At 40.8% G+C, this 14,619-nt stretch overlaps 1 protein-coding gene across 1 annotated transcript in view; it reads left to right on the top strand.

The window, feature by feature from the left end:
• Window positions 1-14,619, top strand: part of C8A (complement C8 alpha chain) — an 82,576-nt gene that overhangs the window by 31,194 nt on the left and 36,763 nt on the right. The window contains exons 5-7 of the mRNA XM_055403806.2: window positions 5,160-5,349; window positions 8,569-8,769; window positions 10,557-10,797. Of these exons, the coding sequence (XP_055259781.2) occupies window positions 5,160-5,349; window positions 8,569-8,769; window positions 10,557-10,797 (632 nt within the window). The remainder of the gene's footprint in view (window positions 1-5,159; window positions 5,350-8,568; window positions 8,770-10,556; window positions 10,798-14,619) is intronic.

Raw genomic sequence — 14,619 nt, forward strand, 5'->3', positions numbered from 1 at the left:
GAAACAGAAATAGATGTTTTTCTGGAACTCTCTTGCTTTCACCATGATCCAGCGGATGTTGGCAACTTGATCTCTGGTGCCTCTGCCTTTTCTAAAACCTGCTTGAACATCTGGAAGTTCACAGTTCATGTACTGTTGAAGCCTGGCTTGGAGAATTTTGAGCATGACTTTACTAGCATGTGAGATGAGTGCAATTGTGTGGTAGTTTGAGCATTCTTTGGCATTGCCTTTCTTTGGGATTGGAATGAAGACTGACCTTTTCCAGTCCTGTGGCCACTGCTGAGTTTTCCATATTTGCTGGCATATTGAGTGCAGCACTTTCACAGCATCATCTTTCAAGATTTGAAGTAGCTCAATTGGAATTCCATCACCTCCACTAGCTTTGTTCGTAGTGATGCTTTCTAAGGCCCACTTGACTTCACATTCCAAGATGTCTGGCTCTAGGTCAGTGATCACGTTATCGTGACTATCTTGGTCGTGAAGATCTTTTTTGTACAGTTCTTCTGTGTATTCTTGTCACCTCTTCTTAATATCTTCTGCTTCTGTTAGGTCCATACCATTTCTGTCTTTTATTGAGCCCATCTTTGCATGAAATGTTCCTTTGGAATCTCTAATTTTCTTGAAGAGATCTCTTGTTTTTTCTATTCTGTTGTTTTCATCTATTTCTTTGCATTGATCACTGAGGAAGGCTTTCTTATGTCTCCTTGCTATTCTTTGGAACTCTGCATTCAGATGCTTATACCTTTCCTTTTCTCCTTTGCTTTTCGCTTCTCTTCTTTTCACAGCTATTTGTAAGGCCTCCTCAGACAGCCATTTTGCTTTTTTGCATTTCTTTTCCATGGGGATGGTCTTGGTCCCTGTCTCCTGTACAATGTCACGAACCTCTGTCCAGAGTTCATCAGGCACTCTATCTATCAGGTCTAGTCCCTTAAATCTATTTCTCACTTCCACTGTATAATCATAAGGGATTTTATTTAGGTCATATCTGAATGGTCTAGTGGTTTTCCCTACTTTCTTCAACTGAAGTCTGAATTTGGCAATAATGAGTTCATGATCTGAGCCACAGTCAGCTCCTGGTCTTGTTTTTGCTGACTGTATAGAGCTTCTCCATCTTTGGCTGCAAAGAATATAATCAATCTGATTTCGGTGTTGACCATCTGGTGATGTCCATGTGTAGAGTCTTCTCTTGTGTTGTTGGAAGAGGGTGTTTGCTATGACCAGGGCGTTCTCTTGACAAAACTCTATTAGCCTTTGCCCTGCTTCATTCCGTGCTCCAAGACCAAATTAGCCTGTTACTCCAGGTGTTTCTTGACTTCCTACTTTTGCATTCCAGTCCCCTATAATGAAAAGGACATCTTTTTTGGGTGTTACTTCTAAAAGGTCTTGTAGGTGTTCATAGAACTGTTCCAGTTTTTAATTTTTATTTATTGTTACAAAAGTAGAAACTGAGGTAAAAACTGAACTTTTTCCTTCACTGTCCTTAATCTTGTCCCACCCGCTTTCCCTCTCTCTCTTCCTTCCTTGGAGCTGACCCTTGTTAACTTGGGACTTCCCAATCATGTATAAATGCACTGCCAACATACGCTGTATGGAAAGGATTCAATTAAATGTATTGTGCATTATAGGCATAAGCAGTATGATTAGCCTATACATACTGCCTGCAACTTGTTTTCACTTAATATTTTGAAGATTTCCCACCGTATCATCTATTGTCTTTTTCTAAGCAATAATGTAGTGTTCTGTAACAAGGGTCAGCAAACTATGGCCTAGGTGCCAAATTCAGCCTGCAGTCTATTTTTAAATAAAGTTTTATTGAAACACATCTTTTGCCCTACAGTGAAAGAGTTGAGTAGTTGCAGCAGAAATCTACACAACCTTCAAGGCCTAAATTATTTACTATATGGACCTTTGTAAAAAATTGGAAAAAAAAAATGAAAAACAAAACAATTTCCCAATTCTTCTATAGTGTAACTGCATGATAATTAAATTACATCCTAAGGAACTGAAAGATAATTAGATTATTTCCCCCTTTTCCCTTTCATAAACAGTGCTACAATGAACATTTTCATATATATAATTTTGTACACACATGTGAATATTTCTGCAGAACAAGTTTCCAGAAAGTGGAATTTCTCTTTTTTTATTTTCACTAGGGCTTCTGCAATCAGATTTTTCCCCAAATATACATAGGCTTTACTTATGGTTAGAGATTGCAGTACAATCTTAGAGCTTATGGTTCTTTTGAGTTTTTTCTTTGGTCCACTAGAGAGCCTGTATTTATCAGCGATAGGCAGCAACACATCCCATAGGTGGAAAGATAGAAATTGCAGGGTAAAGAGTCAGAACCTAGATTGTAGTGTCCAAAAAATCTAGGAAAAAATCCCAGTTCTGACAATAGTCAAGTTACTTAATTTTTCTGAGCTTCAATTTTCACATTTGCAAAATTGTTATGAGGTTGAAAGCTAATGTATGCTAAATGTCTGGTAAAATGTGTATTCAATTCATCACAGCTATTATTACATCACTTCCACTAATAGGAAGAAAGAGATGGAGAAAGGAAGAGAAGAAGGAAGTTCACTTACATTGAATTTCTACTATACACCAAGTACTCTATAATTATCCATTTATTCTTTTGAAGCAGGTTTTATTCATAATCCTTCCCCTGCTAATTTGCCTTTGTGCCTTTTCACAAAGGAAATAAACAAACATGACATATGCTATGCCAGAGGCAATCATCGAATGCCATGGGAACACAGGGGAGGAACAAATGTCTGTCCAGGATAATCAAAGAAGGTGATACAGAGGAGGCAACGTTCGAGTTGGGTCTTAAAGCCTGAACAGAAGTTTGAGATGCAAAGAAAAGCAATCATTTTATTGTCTACAACATAAGAGGCTTAGATTGTAAGGTCTTTGAACTCTTACTCAAGTTCCATGCTTTTGTTCAGTTAACTTTCTCTTTTTAAGAAATGAAAGCTGTCTTTCACCTGTTTCACATTATTTTTTACCCAGATATGGTTAAACCATCCATGACCTAAAACAGAGGACTTAGGCAGATAGACATGAAACACCCTCAGAGAGGGAAGTATCAGAAAATATTTCTAGAAAGGTGCTGGGCCAGGGGAAAAGAAGTATTACGGTCAAGTGTACTTCTGTTTTACCCTAATGCTGTCATTTCAGTTCAGTTCAGTTCAGTTCAGTTGCTCAGTCGTGTCCGACTCTCCACGACCCCATGAATCACAGCACGCCAGGCCTCCCTGTCCATCACCAACTCCCGGAGTTCACTCAAACTCATGTCCACAGAGTCGGTGATGCCATCCAGCCATCTCATTCTCTGTCGTCCCCGTATCCTCCCGCTCCCAACCTTTCCCAGCATCAGAGTCTTTTCCAGTGAGTCAACTCGTCGCATGAGGTGGCCAAAGTATTGCAGTTTCAGCTTTAGCATCAGTCCTTCCAATGAACACCCAGGATTGATCTCCTTTCGAATGGACTGGTTGGATCTCCTTGCAGTCCAAGGGATTCTCAAGAGTCTTCTCCAACACCACAGTTCAAAAGCATCAATTCTTCGGCGATCAGCTTTCTTCACAGTCCAACTCTCACATCCATACATGACCACGGGAAAAACCATAGCCTTGACTAGATGGACCTTGGTTGGCAAAGCAATGTCTCTGCTTTTTAATATTCTATCAAGGTTGGTCATAACTTTCCTTCCAAGGAGTAAGCGTCTTTTAATTTCATGGCTGCAATCAGCATCTGCAGTGATTTTGGAGCCCAGAAAAATAAAGTCTGACACTGTTTCCACTGTTTTTCCATCTATTTCCCATGAAGTGATGGGACCAGATGCCATGATCTTTGTTTTCTGAATGTTGAGCTTCAAGCCAACCTTTTCACTCTCCTCTTTCACTTTCATCAAGAGGCTTTGAGTTCCTCTTCACTTCCTTCCATAAGGGTAGTGTCATCTGCATATCTGAGGTTATTGATATTTCTCCTGGCAATCTTGATTCCAGCTTGTGCTTCTTCCAGCCCAGCGTTCCTCATGATGCACTCTGCATAGAAGTTAAATAAGCAAGGTGACAATATATACAGCCTTGACGTACTCCTTTTCCTATTTGGAACCAGTCTGTTGTTCCATGTACAGTTCTATTTCCCATTTAGACTTCACTAAATGAGACTTTTACTATTCTCTTCTTCAAATGAGGAAAACGATCTTCAGGAAGTTTGTAGAAACTTTCTACAAAGTCACACAGCTAGTAAATGACCCAGCCGGAAATTAACCAGGTGTCTCCCTGACTTCTGGAGACTCCAGCATTCTTGCCTGGAGAATCCCATTGACAGAGGAGCCTGGTGGGCAATACAGTCCATGAGGTCGCAAAGAGTCAGACATGACTTAGTGACTCAACTCCCTGACTTCACACTGTGCTTCTTCTTGCTGCCTAGAAGACTACAGCCTTTCTGAGGATTAGATCATCAGCTTACCACTATGAACTATACCAATATTTCAAAGTTAGTTTTTAGCAACAGAACTTCTTCTGAAATAATATTAACAAAAACCAGCAACAGCAACATTTTTTTTTAATATTTCATATGAGTACTATTATGATTCCTTTACTTGTTTTAACTCATGCTTAGGTCTTGGAGTGTCGGACACGACTGAGCGACTGAACTGAACTGAACTGAACTGAACTCTGTGAGGGCAGTAGTATTAGCTGGTTTTTTTTACAAATGACTAAACTGAAACACAGAGAGATTAAATGATCTGCCCGAGGTCAATCACACAGCTAGATGTGGCAGAGACAGGAAACAGGTCTGGACCGTCTAGTTCCTGGGCTCAGAATATTGATAATCATGCATATTCTTCTTCAGTTTACTCAACAAATATTTAGGAGTGCCTCCTATGTGGGAGCCCTGTACTAGATGCTGAATGATGTTGCCTGGCTAGTCTGGTTTAAGGGAAGGTTGGGGCTCATGCCCAGCCCACTGTTTCCCACTGTTTCCTACAATGGTCGTTTAGGTACTTCAAGGAAACCTAGTTAGCTTCACATAACGCTGTGGGAGAAACACTGCTCAGCCTACCAGTGACATCAACTGTGTTACATCAATTTTGTGTTATTCTTTCCTTTTCCAGTGCTCTCTCCTAGAAGCTGCTTTCCTTTTCAATTTAGGTACAATGTCCTGACCCAGGAAGAAACTCAGAATGTGTACGATGCCGGGTACTATGGGGGCCAGTGTGAGACTGTGTACAACGGGGAGTGGAGGGAGCTTCGGTATGACCCCGCCTGTGAGCGTCTCTACTATGGGGATGATGAGAAGTACTTCCGGAAACCCTACAATTTCCTGAAATATCACTTTGAAGTAAGTCTGAACGGGGTGCTCACAGGCCACCGTGGCAGGGCGGCATGGAGAGGAAGTCTATTGGTGAAGACAGGATGACTTGCTTTGGAAGATTTTACTTCCTATAGGGCTTGCTGGTGGCTGAAGCTCCCAGTGCGCCTGCTCCCGCACATATTCAGGGCTGAAGAGTCAAGGTCCGGGCTGGGGAGCCTCTGTAAATGGGACTGTACTGTAAATGGACCACCTCTGCTAGATCTCAGTTCTGGTCCTAAAGCAGTGAAATAGACTGGGGCCCTATCTTCTGGGCTGCTGGTCAGAAGCCCTATTTCCAGGTTTTGACACTATTAGAACAGATGTATATCAGACCTTGAGCAGCTCCCTGTCCCTCCCCAGGCTCAGGTTCCTAAGATGTAAAGTGGGGGCAAGACAGGAGGTGGCTGGCGGTCCTGAGACCTGTACCCCTGCTTCCCCAAGGGCAGGTCCTCACTGATGACCTTCATCTCTTGGCTTTCTGTACATGATTTTGTTGGAAGAAAAGGTTCTGATATCGAAAAGTGCTTGAAAATTGCTAAGGTTCCTTAAGATTCTCCACATCTTTAAAATTCCGCAGTCTCCTGGTCACCATGGAGATCACAGTCAGATCCAGGGCCTGTTCCTGACCATTCATTTCTCTACCTCACCCTGTGGGTGAGCCATCTACACAGCACCCCTCAACGGAGGCTTACCAAGTGTCCCCTCCTACTTTCACACAAATTCTCCCACTGAATCCTCATTACACGACAATGGAACAGATATTACCATTGACCCATTTTAGATATTAAAAATCCCAGAGACTTAGAGGAATAAATGTTAGGCCCAACAGGTAGCAGAGACAAGATTTCAATCTGGATCTATCTGAACTAAGTCTGGCTATACAGCATTTAGAAAGGAGGCTAGATGATGCAAATTCTCTCTGTATCATATATATTCTATCTACATTCTATCTATATAGAGAGATAATAGGATGCCAGGACCCTGAACAACTATCTAGTCACATCCTTCATCCCCCCAAGTTTCTCAAAGGATAAGAAGATAAGGACAGAGGACAGAGGATAAGGCTAGGCTTATGGATTCTGTTTTAAGAAGTTGGTTCCCAGTGTCCACAATAGCTAAGATGTGGAAGCAAATGTCCATCAACAGAGAATAGATGAAGAAAATGTGGTACATATATACAATAGAATATTAGTCATAAAAAAAGAATGACAGTGCCATTTGCAACAACATGGTTGGACCTAGACATTATCACACTAAATAAGCCAGGCAAAGATAAACATTATACGATCACCTGTATGTGGAATCTAAAAAATTAATACAAATCAGCTTAAGCACAAAATAATAATAGACTCACATACATATAAAACAAACTTAGGGCTACCAAAGGGGAAAGGAGAAGGGGAGAGATAAATCAGGAGTATGGGAGTAACAGATGCAAACTACTACATATAAAATAAACAATGAGGATTTACTGTATAGCACAGAGAACTATATTCAATGTCCTGTAATAAACTGCAATGGAAATGAATCTGAAGCTACATACCTGAAACTAACACAATGCTGTAAATCAACTATAGTTACATTTAAAAAAAAAAAGAAACTGGCTCGCCCCAGCCCACTTCCACCTCTGCCATCATGTCTAAGTAAGCCAAGCTGAAAGACATAGGCAATGCCGTTTTCTTAACCGGAGGATGGTCTAGGGCCTATGTGTCAGGCAAGATAGTCTAGGCTACGCTGTGGCAACAAAAGATTCTTCAATCTCAGTGGTTTAAAACAGTAATGCCCCTCCTCTGCTATTCATTCATCCTAAGGTGGAAAGGAAACTCTCATCATCACGGACACTCAGGACCCAAATTAATGGAGCCTCCATCTCAACACATGCTCTTGTGATTACAGAACAAACCACCCATGGGCTCCTAACACTCACTTCCCAGACCTCAGTCAAACTGGCTGAGAAATGCAATCCTGGAATGAAATAACCAAACACTTTTGGGTGGTCCCTAAGCCTACCTCTACTTAGAACTGTCACCACCTGCCTGCCTTTGCCTCTTGTCCATGCCTAGATATGGCTTTCTGTATTTCCCTAGACCAACCTAGATAGTATATTAAAAAGCAGAGACATTACTTTGCCAACAAAGTTCTGTCTAGTCAAGGCTATGGTTTTTCCAGTGGTCATGTATGGATGTGAGAGTTGGACTGTGAAGAAGGCTGATCGCCAAAGAATCGATGCTTTTGAACTGTGGTGTTGGAGAAGACTCTTGAGAGTCCCTTGGACTGCAAGGAGATCCAACCAGTCCATTCTAAAGGAGATCAATCCTGGGTGTTCATTGGAAGGACTGATGCTAAAGCTGAAACTCCAATACTTTGGCCACTTCATGCGATGAGTTGACTCACTGGAAAAGACTCTGATGCTGGGAAGGATTGGGGGCGGGAGGATACGGGGACGACAGAGAATGAGATGGCTGAATGGCATCACCAACTTGATGGACATGAGTTTGAGTGAACTCCGGGAGTTGGTGATGGACAGGGAGGCCTGGCGTGCTGTGATTCATGGGGTTGCAGAGTTGGACATGACTGAGCGACTGAACTGAACTACAGTCAAGCAGGAAGGAAGGGTATCTATCTTCCTATCTTCTACACAGGGAGGATAAGCCCTCTGGAAAGAAATAAATACACAGAACATTATAACATTTTATCAGAATCATGTGTATATGTTTAAATAAATATTTTAATAGTACCACTAATTACTAAGCACTGCTGAATTTTCTCGGAGAAGACAATGGCAAGCCACTCCAGTACTATTGCCTAGAAAATCCCATGGATGGAGGATCCTGGTAGGCTGTAGTCCATGGGGTCACTAAGGGTCGGACACGACTGAGCGACTTCACTTTCACCTTTCACTTTCACACATTGGAGAAGGAAATGGCAACCCACTCCAGTGTTCTTGCCTGGAGAATCCCAGGGACGGGGGAGCCTGGTGGGCTTCCGTCTATGGGGTCACACAGAGTCGGACACAACTGAAGTGACTTAGCAGCAGCAGCTGAATTTTCTGCATTTTAGTATCAATTTGGAATAGCCTTTTTAAAGGAGTATTTATAATAATAAAAAACATTGCTTTTTTTTAACAGAGAAAAGATTTAAATATTACCTATGAATTGGAATAGAACTTTATGTGTGCAAAGCTAACATTTATGTGTTTCCTTTCAGGCCCTGGCAGATACTAAAATCTCTTCAGAGATGTATAATGATGCAAATGATCTTCTTACTAAAGTAAAAAATGACAATTCTGTGTCAGGTGGATTGACCATTGGTGTGAGCTTTACAAACAGCCCAATCATGGTGACTCCAGGTGTATCCATGTCACGAGATGCTTCTTTCTTAAAAAAGTTAAGCAAGTATAATGAGAAGGTATTAAAACATAATGTGCATATTGCACAGTATTCCATAATCTATGCCAAACACGTACTACCTTTAACTGCATTAAAAAGTACAGTAGTAATTGAACCTTCATTTGCTTGTATAATTGAAAATGTCTGATCAGTGGTAATCATGTTTGTTTTCTTATTACACTTTCACATACAGAATCATCACAAAGGGAATAACGTTGCATGATAAGACTAGTACTCTTATCATTTCCTTTTTCATGGTTACCTGGAGCATACAGGGAAATACTTAGAATGGTAATATCTTAAGGAGAAACAGCCAAGCCCTCTAAACTAGACTTGGAAGAATTCTGCAGCAAGCCTGGCTTTTCCAAATAGATTGGATGGCTGGCCTGCTCAATGAATCTTTCTTCATCAACCATTTACTACTAATTGCCTATTATCCTGTCTATTATCAGGCAATGCTTCCTTGAGGAAGTCAGGGAGTCTGCCTTAACTGATATCTAAAGACTAGTACCAGTTGTCTGGATGAATTGAGGCAGAAGCTAACAGAAGGCTCTTCCTAGCCTGGGAAAGAGTATGTGCAAAGGCCTGGAGATGAGAGACTGCCTCACACAGATGTGGACTGAAAGGACTTCCACTGTCTGAAGCCGAGGTGGGAAGGGAAAACAGGGAGTGATAAGGATGGAGAGGCAATAAGGAGTCAGAGCAATATTCATTGAATTGATCAGAAATTTACCCAAAAGCCTCAAAACATTGACACCAGAACTTGGGATTTACAGAGGGCTCAAAACATTATTTTACATGATGAAAATAAAGTTATAAAAGTTGACTTTGTTAACAAATATAAATTTGCCGCAAATAAGCTATTGATCTGAAGGGAAGTATTGTTCTGAGATATGACTCTCACAGAGTCATGTGGACTTTTCAAAAACCAGGTAGTTTCCTTCAACTTTCACTATCATTTTGGAACAAGGTTTACATTGTCTGCAAGGAAAACTCATGCATAACCCACTTCCTCTTAAACAAATCCAACCTCACCCTGGTCCTGTCTTTTTTTTTTTCTTTTTCATTATTATATCAGGATCCTGCGCTTCTTGATTACTGAATGGTATAAGATTACCACTAAAATATAAGCTCTATGAGGGCAGGGACTATCTCATTCAAGATCATGTTCCCTGCACCTAGCAGAAAGCATGTGATGACAGGTACTGATAGGTATTTGTTCAATAAATTAAATGATATTGGCATTTCACAATGTCATCAAAATATTCCTAAGAATAATTTTTAATGGATGAGTTGGTGATGGACAGGGAGGCCTGGCATGCTGTGATTCATGGGGTCGCAGAGAGTCGGACACGACTGAGCGACTGAACTGAACTGAACTGAATACTTGTGTTGGAAGTTGCATAATGCAATGCTTTAATTAGAGAAAGATGTGGGGGTAAGAGTGGGCTGAGGGCAGGATAGAGGCAAGGAACACAATGAAACACACTAATAATGAACCCAGTGAGGGTTGATAAGCACTTGACCTGAATGGCATAGTAGGAACAGAGAAGGTGCAGGAGAAGCCAGGCACACACTGGTGTCTAATATATGCTTGCAAAATGTAGTAATACTCCCTTATATATATTCATATACATATATATGTAAGTATATCTATACATTTACATATAATTCCTACAGTTATATGTAGGTGTATATATATACCCACAGGTACTAAATGCTGACATTTTACGTGATCTCATTTGGTAAAATATATACTCTCTTTGTTCTTTTCCCTCATTGAATGGTGGTGGTTGTTGCTGGCAGAAATACATCTTTATGAGAATTTTCACAAAGGTGCAGACTGCTCATTTTAAGATGAGGAGGGAAAACATCATGCTGGACGAAGGGATGCTGCAGTCATTAATGGAGCTTCCGGAGCGATATCATTATGGCATGTACGCCAAGTTCATCAATGACTATGGCACCCATTACATAACGTCTGGATCGATGGGCGGCGTTTATGAGTATATCCTGGTGCTTAACAGAGAAAAAATGGCAATGGCTGGTAAGTAGAATGGGTGCGTGATACACAGTGTTCAATGCGCACACCAACATGGTGAGCAGTTTTCTAGTCCCTGACTCTCAGCCACGCATGATCTCACTGAGTCTCCATGACAACTCTCTAAGGTAGCATTAGTATTATTATTTATAGGAACTTGAGGTTCAACAGGGTGAAGTGGCTTGCTGGGAAGCACCACAAATAGAATTTGAATGCAGACTTGTCTGGCTGTCCAAAATCATGCATTTTCTATGGCACCATAGTTATCTCTTTAATAATAAAGGGTCTCTGGGGTTTTACTATTTAAAATGCTAAAACATTTTAAATGTAGATTCTTGGCGGGTAGAACGGCCATCCAAGCAGTCAGTGATGGGAGAAACCTAGAGTCATCCCAGACCCTCCTTCCCCTCCATCCCTGTAGATCTCTAAGACCCTTCAGTTCTCTCTCCTGAGCAGCTCTCCTTCATCCTTTCTTCTACATCCCCTCCTGCAATGGGAGGCTGGGTTTACATCTTTCATTTATTACTGCATCAACTCCTAAATGGTCTTCAAAAGAAGACTCACCCCTTCCAGTCCATTCTCAACACTGCTACCAGAAGGATCTTTCTGCCTCACAGATCTTAGGATGTCACCTCCTTGCCTAAGATCCTGCAAGGCTAATACTAAAATCTAAAATCCTTAGCAAGACATCATCAGTCTCCATGGTCTCACTCCAAACTGCTAGAATAGTGGTTCTAAAACATGTGGACTCCCACCAACAGCACAGCATCACCTGGGAATGTGTTAAAATGCAGATTCTCAGGCTCTCATCTCAAACCTGCTAAATGGGAAACTCTGGGAGTGGATCCAGCAGTGTGTGTTTTGACAATCACCCTCCAGGTTGTTCTGATGCTTAGTATAGTTTGAGAAGCAGTGAATGAGTAGAAGGGTGAGAGGTGTATCCATTTTTCAAGTCCAAGTTCAACCTCCAAGTTTCAAGAAGTTTCTCTGACTGCACCAGTTCAGGCTGGTCACTTCCTTCCTTCAACACATTCATATAAATTCCAAAGTCTTTAAAGCAATTTTCCAAATGTTAATTATTTCTCTTTTCATCTATACAGCAAGATCCTTGAAAGCAAGCATCACTTTTCCACCTCTTTAGCGCTCAACACAGGGTTTAGTACACTGAGGAAGCAAAACAAGATATTGAGTTTGAAGAGGGTGTTAACTTAGATTCCTAACTAGGGCCATTCATAAACTCGTCCATCTATCTCTGTATCCATTCTTTTATAATTCAAATATCTATTCAGTATCTTCTACGTGTTTGTGCTGGGGATACAAAGGCAAGCAAATCTAAATACAGTCCCTACCTTCCTGCAGCATAATTCTTAACAAACTGCAGGTTGAAACCCGATAGTAGATCCTGAAATCAATGTATGGATCACAAACATTTTGAACAACATAGAACAGAAGAGAAAATATCATAATGGCTGGTAGGCAGTGAGGATGTTATTGCTTCAAGAAACTTCTTTTGGTTAAAGACATATATATGTATAGAGTCATGACAAATGAAATACTTCAGGATAGATCAGTATTAAAAAAGAGCTTGAAAAACTTAATTCAAGTGGATCTTTTTAAGAGTCACTCAAAACCATGAGGAAGGACAAAGAAATTTATTTATTGAGTACTTACTAAGTTCCAGGGCTATTGTATATATTCTTATTTAATATTCTTGACAACATTTGGAGGTTGGTGTTATTCTAGTTTTAGCCCCAGAAACGCTGAGGCTCCTTAGGGAAGTTAATTACTTCCCTATATTTGGCCCAGGGCTGCAGGAAACTGGCGTCAGACCCCTGGACCTGTGTCTTTTCACCATGTGTTCCTGGTACAGCCTTTCATTTGGGCTCTGCCTTTGGTACTGGATTACTAATTAATTGCCTGGGGTATCTCAAGCCCCCTCCGCTTTAAAATCTGTGAGGCAGAAATGGGCTTCCAATGTGGTTAATATTCAAAAGGAGCCCACCAACGAATTGTCCCAGGGATAATTACCTCAGCTCTGTTTATAGAAAACCATATGTCGATAATCGCACAATTTGCTATTTGTGAAGAGCTGATTTTCTATAAATCCGGAAAGTTAGTGTTGCTTTTCTATAAATATGGAAATGTGCTAATCATCACCTCATCTGCTGGAGCCCGCTAATAAATCAGAATGTCATTTACATATTAACCTACAAAGAACAAAAACATCTACCTTCTTTCCCTTTGACAAACAGAATCACGCATACTCTCACTCCATGTTTGATGTTTGTCTAAGTTTCTCTTTGTCTCTTTCTCATCCTCTCTCTCACTCTTTCTCTCGCTCTCCTCTTTTTCAAAGTCTTTTTTCTCTCTGGGTGTCTTTGATCTATATGACTTTAATAATATTTATATTCTGTTAAGTGCTTGTTTCTAAGAAACACACCATGTGGTATAGATCCCCTCCCTCAAAGAGCTGAGCTTGGAATGGAATGATTTAAATGAACACACGGGCTGGTTTGCTTTGGGGGAACTCATCTGTCCTTGGGTTTGCCTCAGATCCTCTATTGGTTCATCCCAGAGGATGAATGAGGCTGTTTTCTTCTAATGTGTCTTTTAGAAAAATGCTTCTCCCCTAAAGACAGCATGAAACCGTGCATCAAAAATCAAGGGATGTCTTGGATGTTGGGGAGGTGATGTTAGACTTCAGTGGGACCCTAGACTTTCCTCAAGGGTTGCTGCTGACAGCTTTCTACCTTCTACAAGGATCAGTATGGCTTTGGGCTGAATTTCTGGATTTAGATTATTTTTTTCTCCTTCATCCCTTCTTTGCAGCTCCTATTATTTGTCTTTATATAAAAATATGACAAAGAGAATAGTGCATTCACCATCTGGCCTCTCTGGAGTCTGGCCCCATTACCGAGCTGATAATTTACCTAGGGCAGATCAACTATTTAAGTGACACGGTTCTGTTCATGTATGTTTCCTGCCTCCTTTTGTGCGTGCTGTCTGTCAGCCTCCAAAATACTTCCCCGTCTTGCCAACCTGACAGAATTCAACTTATTCTTCGGAACCTTGTACGGGTATCCCCACCTCTGTGGAACCTGCCCTGATATCCCTCTGCCCATTCTTTCATAGTTTTGTTCATACAGATATGCATTCATCAATTATGTTTGTATCATGTGCCTGGTAAACAAAATAGATATGGTTCCTGTTCTTGCAAAACTTACAATCTAGTGGAAGAAATTAAATAAACACGTTAAAATCCAGATGTCATTCTTGGTTCCTCCTTTACTTCCTGCCCCTCGTCAATGAGATCTGTCATCGTTTATTTCTAAAGCATACATGGCATCTGACCACATCTCTATTACCTTCTAACTGGTCCAAACCACTATGATCTCTTATCTGGCCACTGCTAGAGTATGATGGCTTTTGTTTTGTCTTTCTTTACTTTTCTTCTCTTTACTTTTACTTTTTCTTTCATTTGTTTCTATTCTTGTTATTGTCACTGTTCTGCAAACACTCTAACATAGCAAGCTTATTTTAGCCTACAGCCTTGGTACTAGCCGTTGTCTCTGTCTGGGCTACCCTTCCCTCTGATATTTGCATAGCTGTATTCTAACCATTCAAATCTCAACTTAAATGCCCCCCTTTCCAAAAGGCCTTTTATGACCAGGTAGCAAGTCCCTCTTTGGTATAGCACCCTATTTTAATTCTCAGGCTATCACTATATATTCAGTAATTACCATGTTCACATGTTTATTTGTTTATTGTCAACCTCTTCTTCTTAGTATGCATGTTCCACGAGAGCAGGGACCTCATATGTTTTGTTTG

The sequence above is a fragment of the Moschus berezovskii genome, chromosome 4 (genome assembly GCF_049115385.1).
Source record: "Moschus berezovskii isolate FMDL1 chromosome 4, NW_MosBer_1.0, whole genome shotgun sequence".
NCBI classification, from domain to species: domain Eukaryota; kingdom Metazoa; phylum Chordata; class Mammalia; order Artiodactyla; family Moschidae; genus Moschus; species Moschus berezovskii.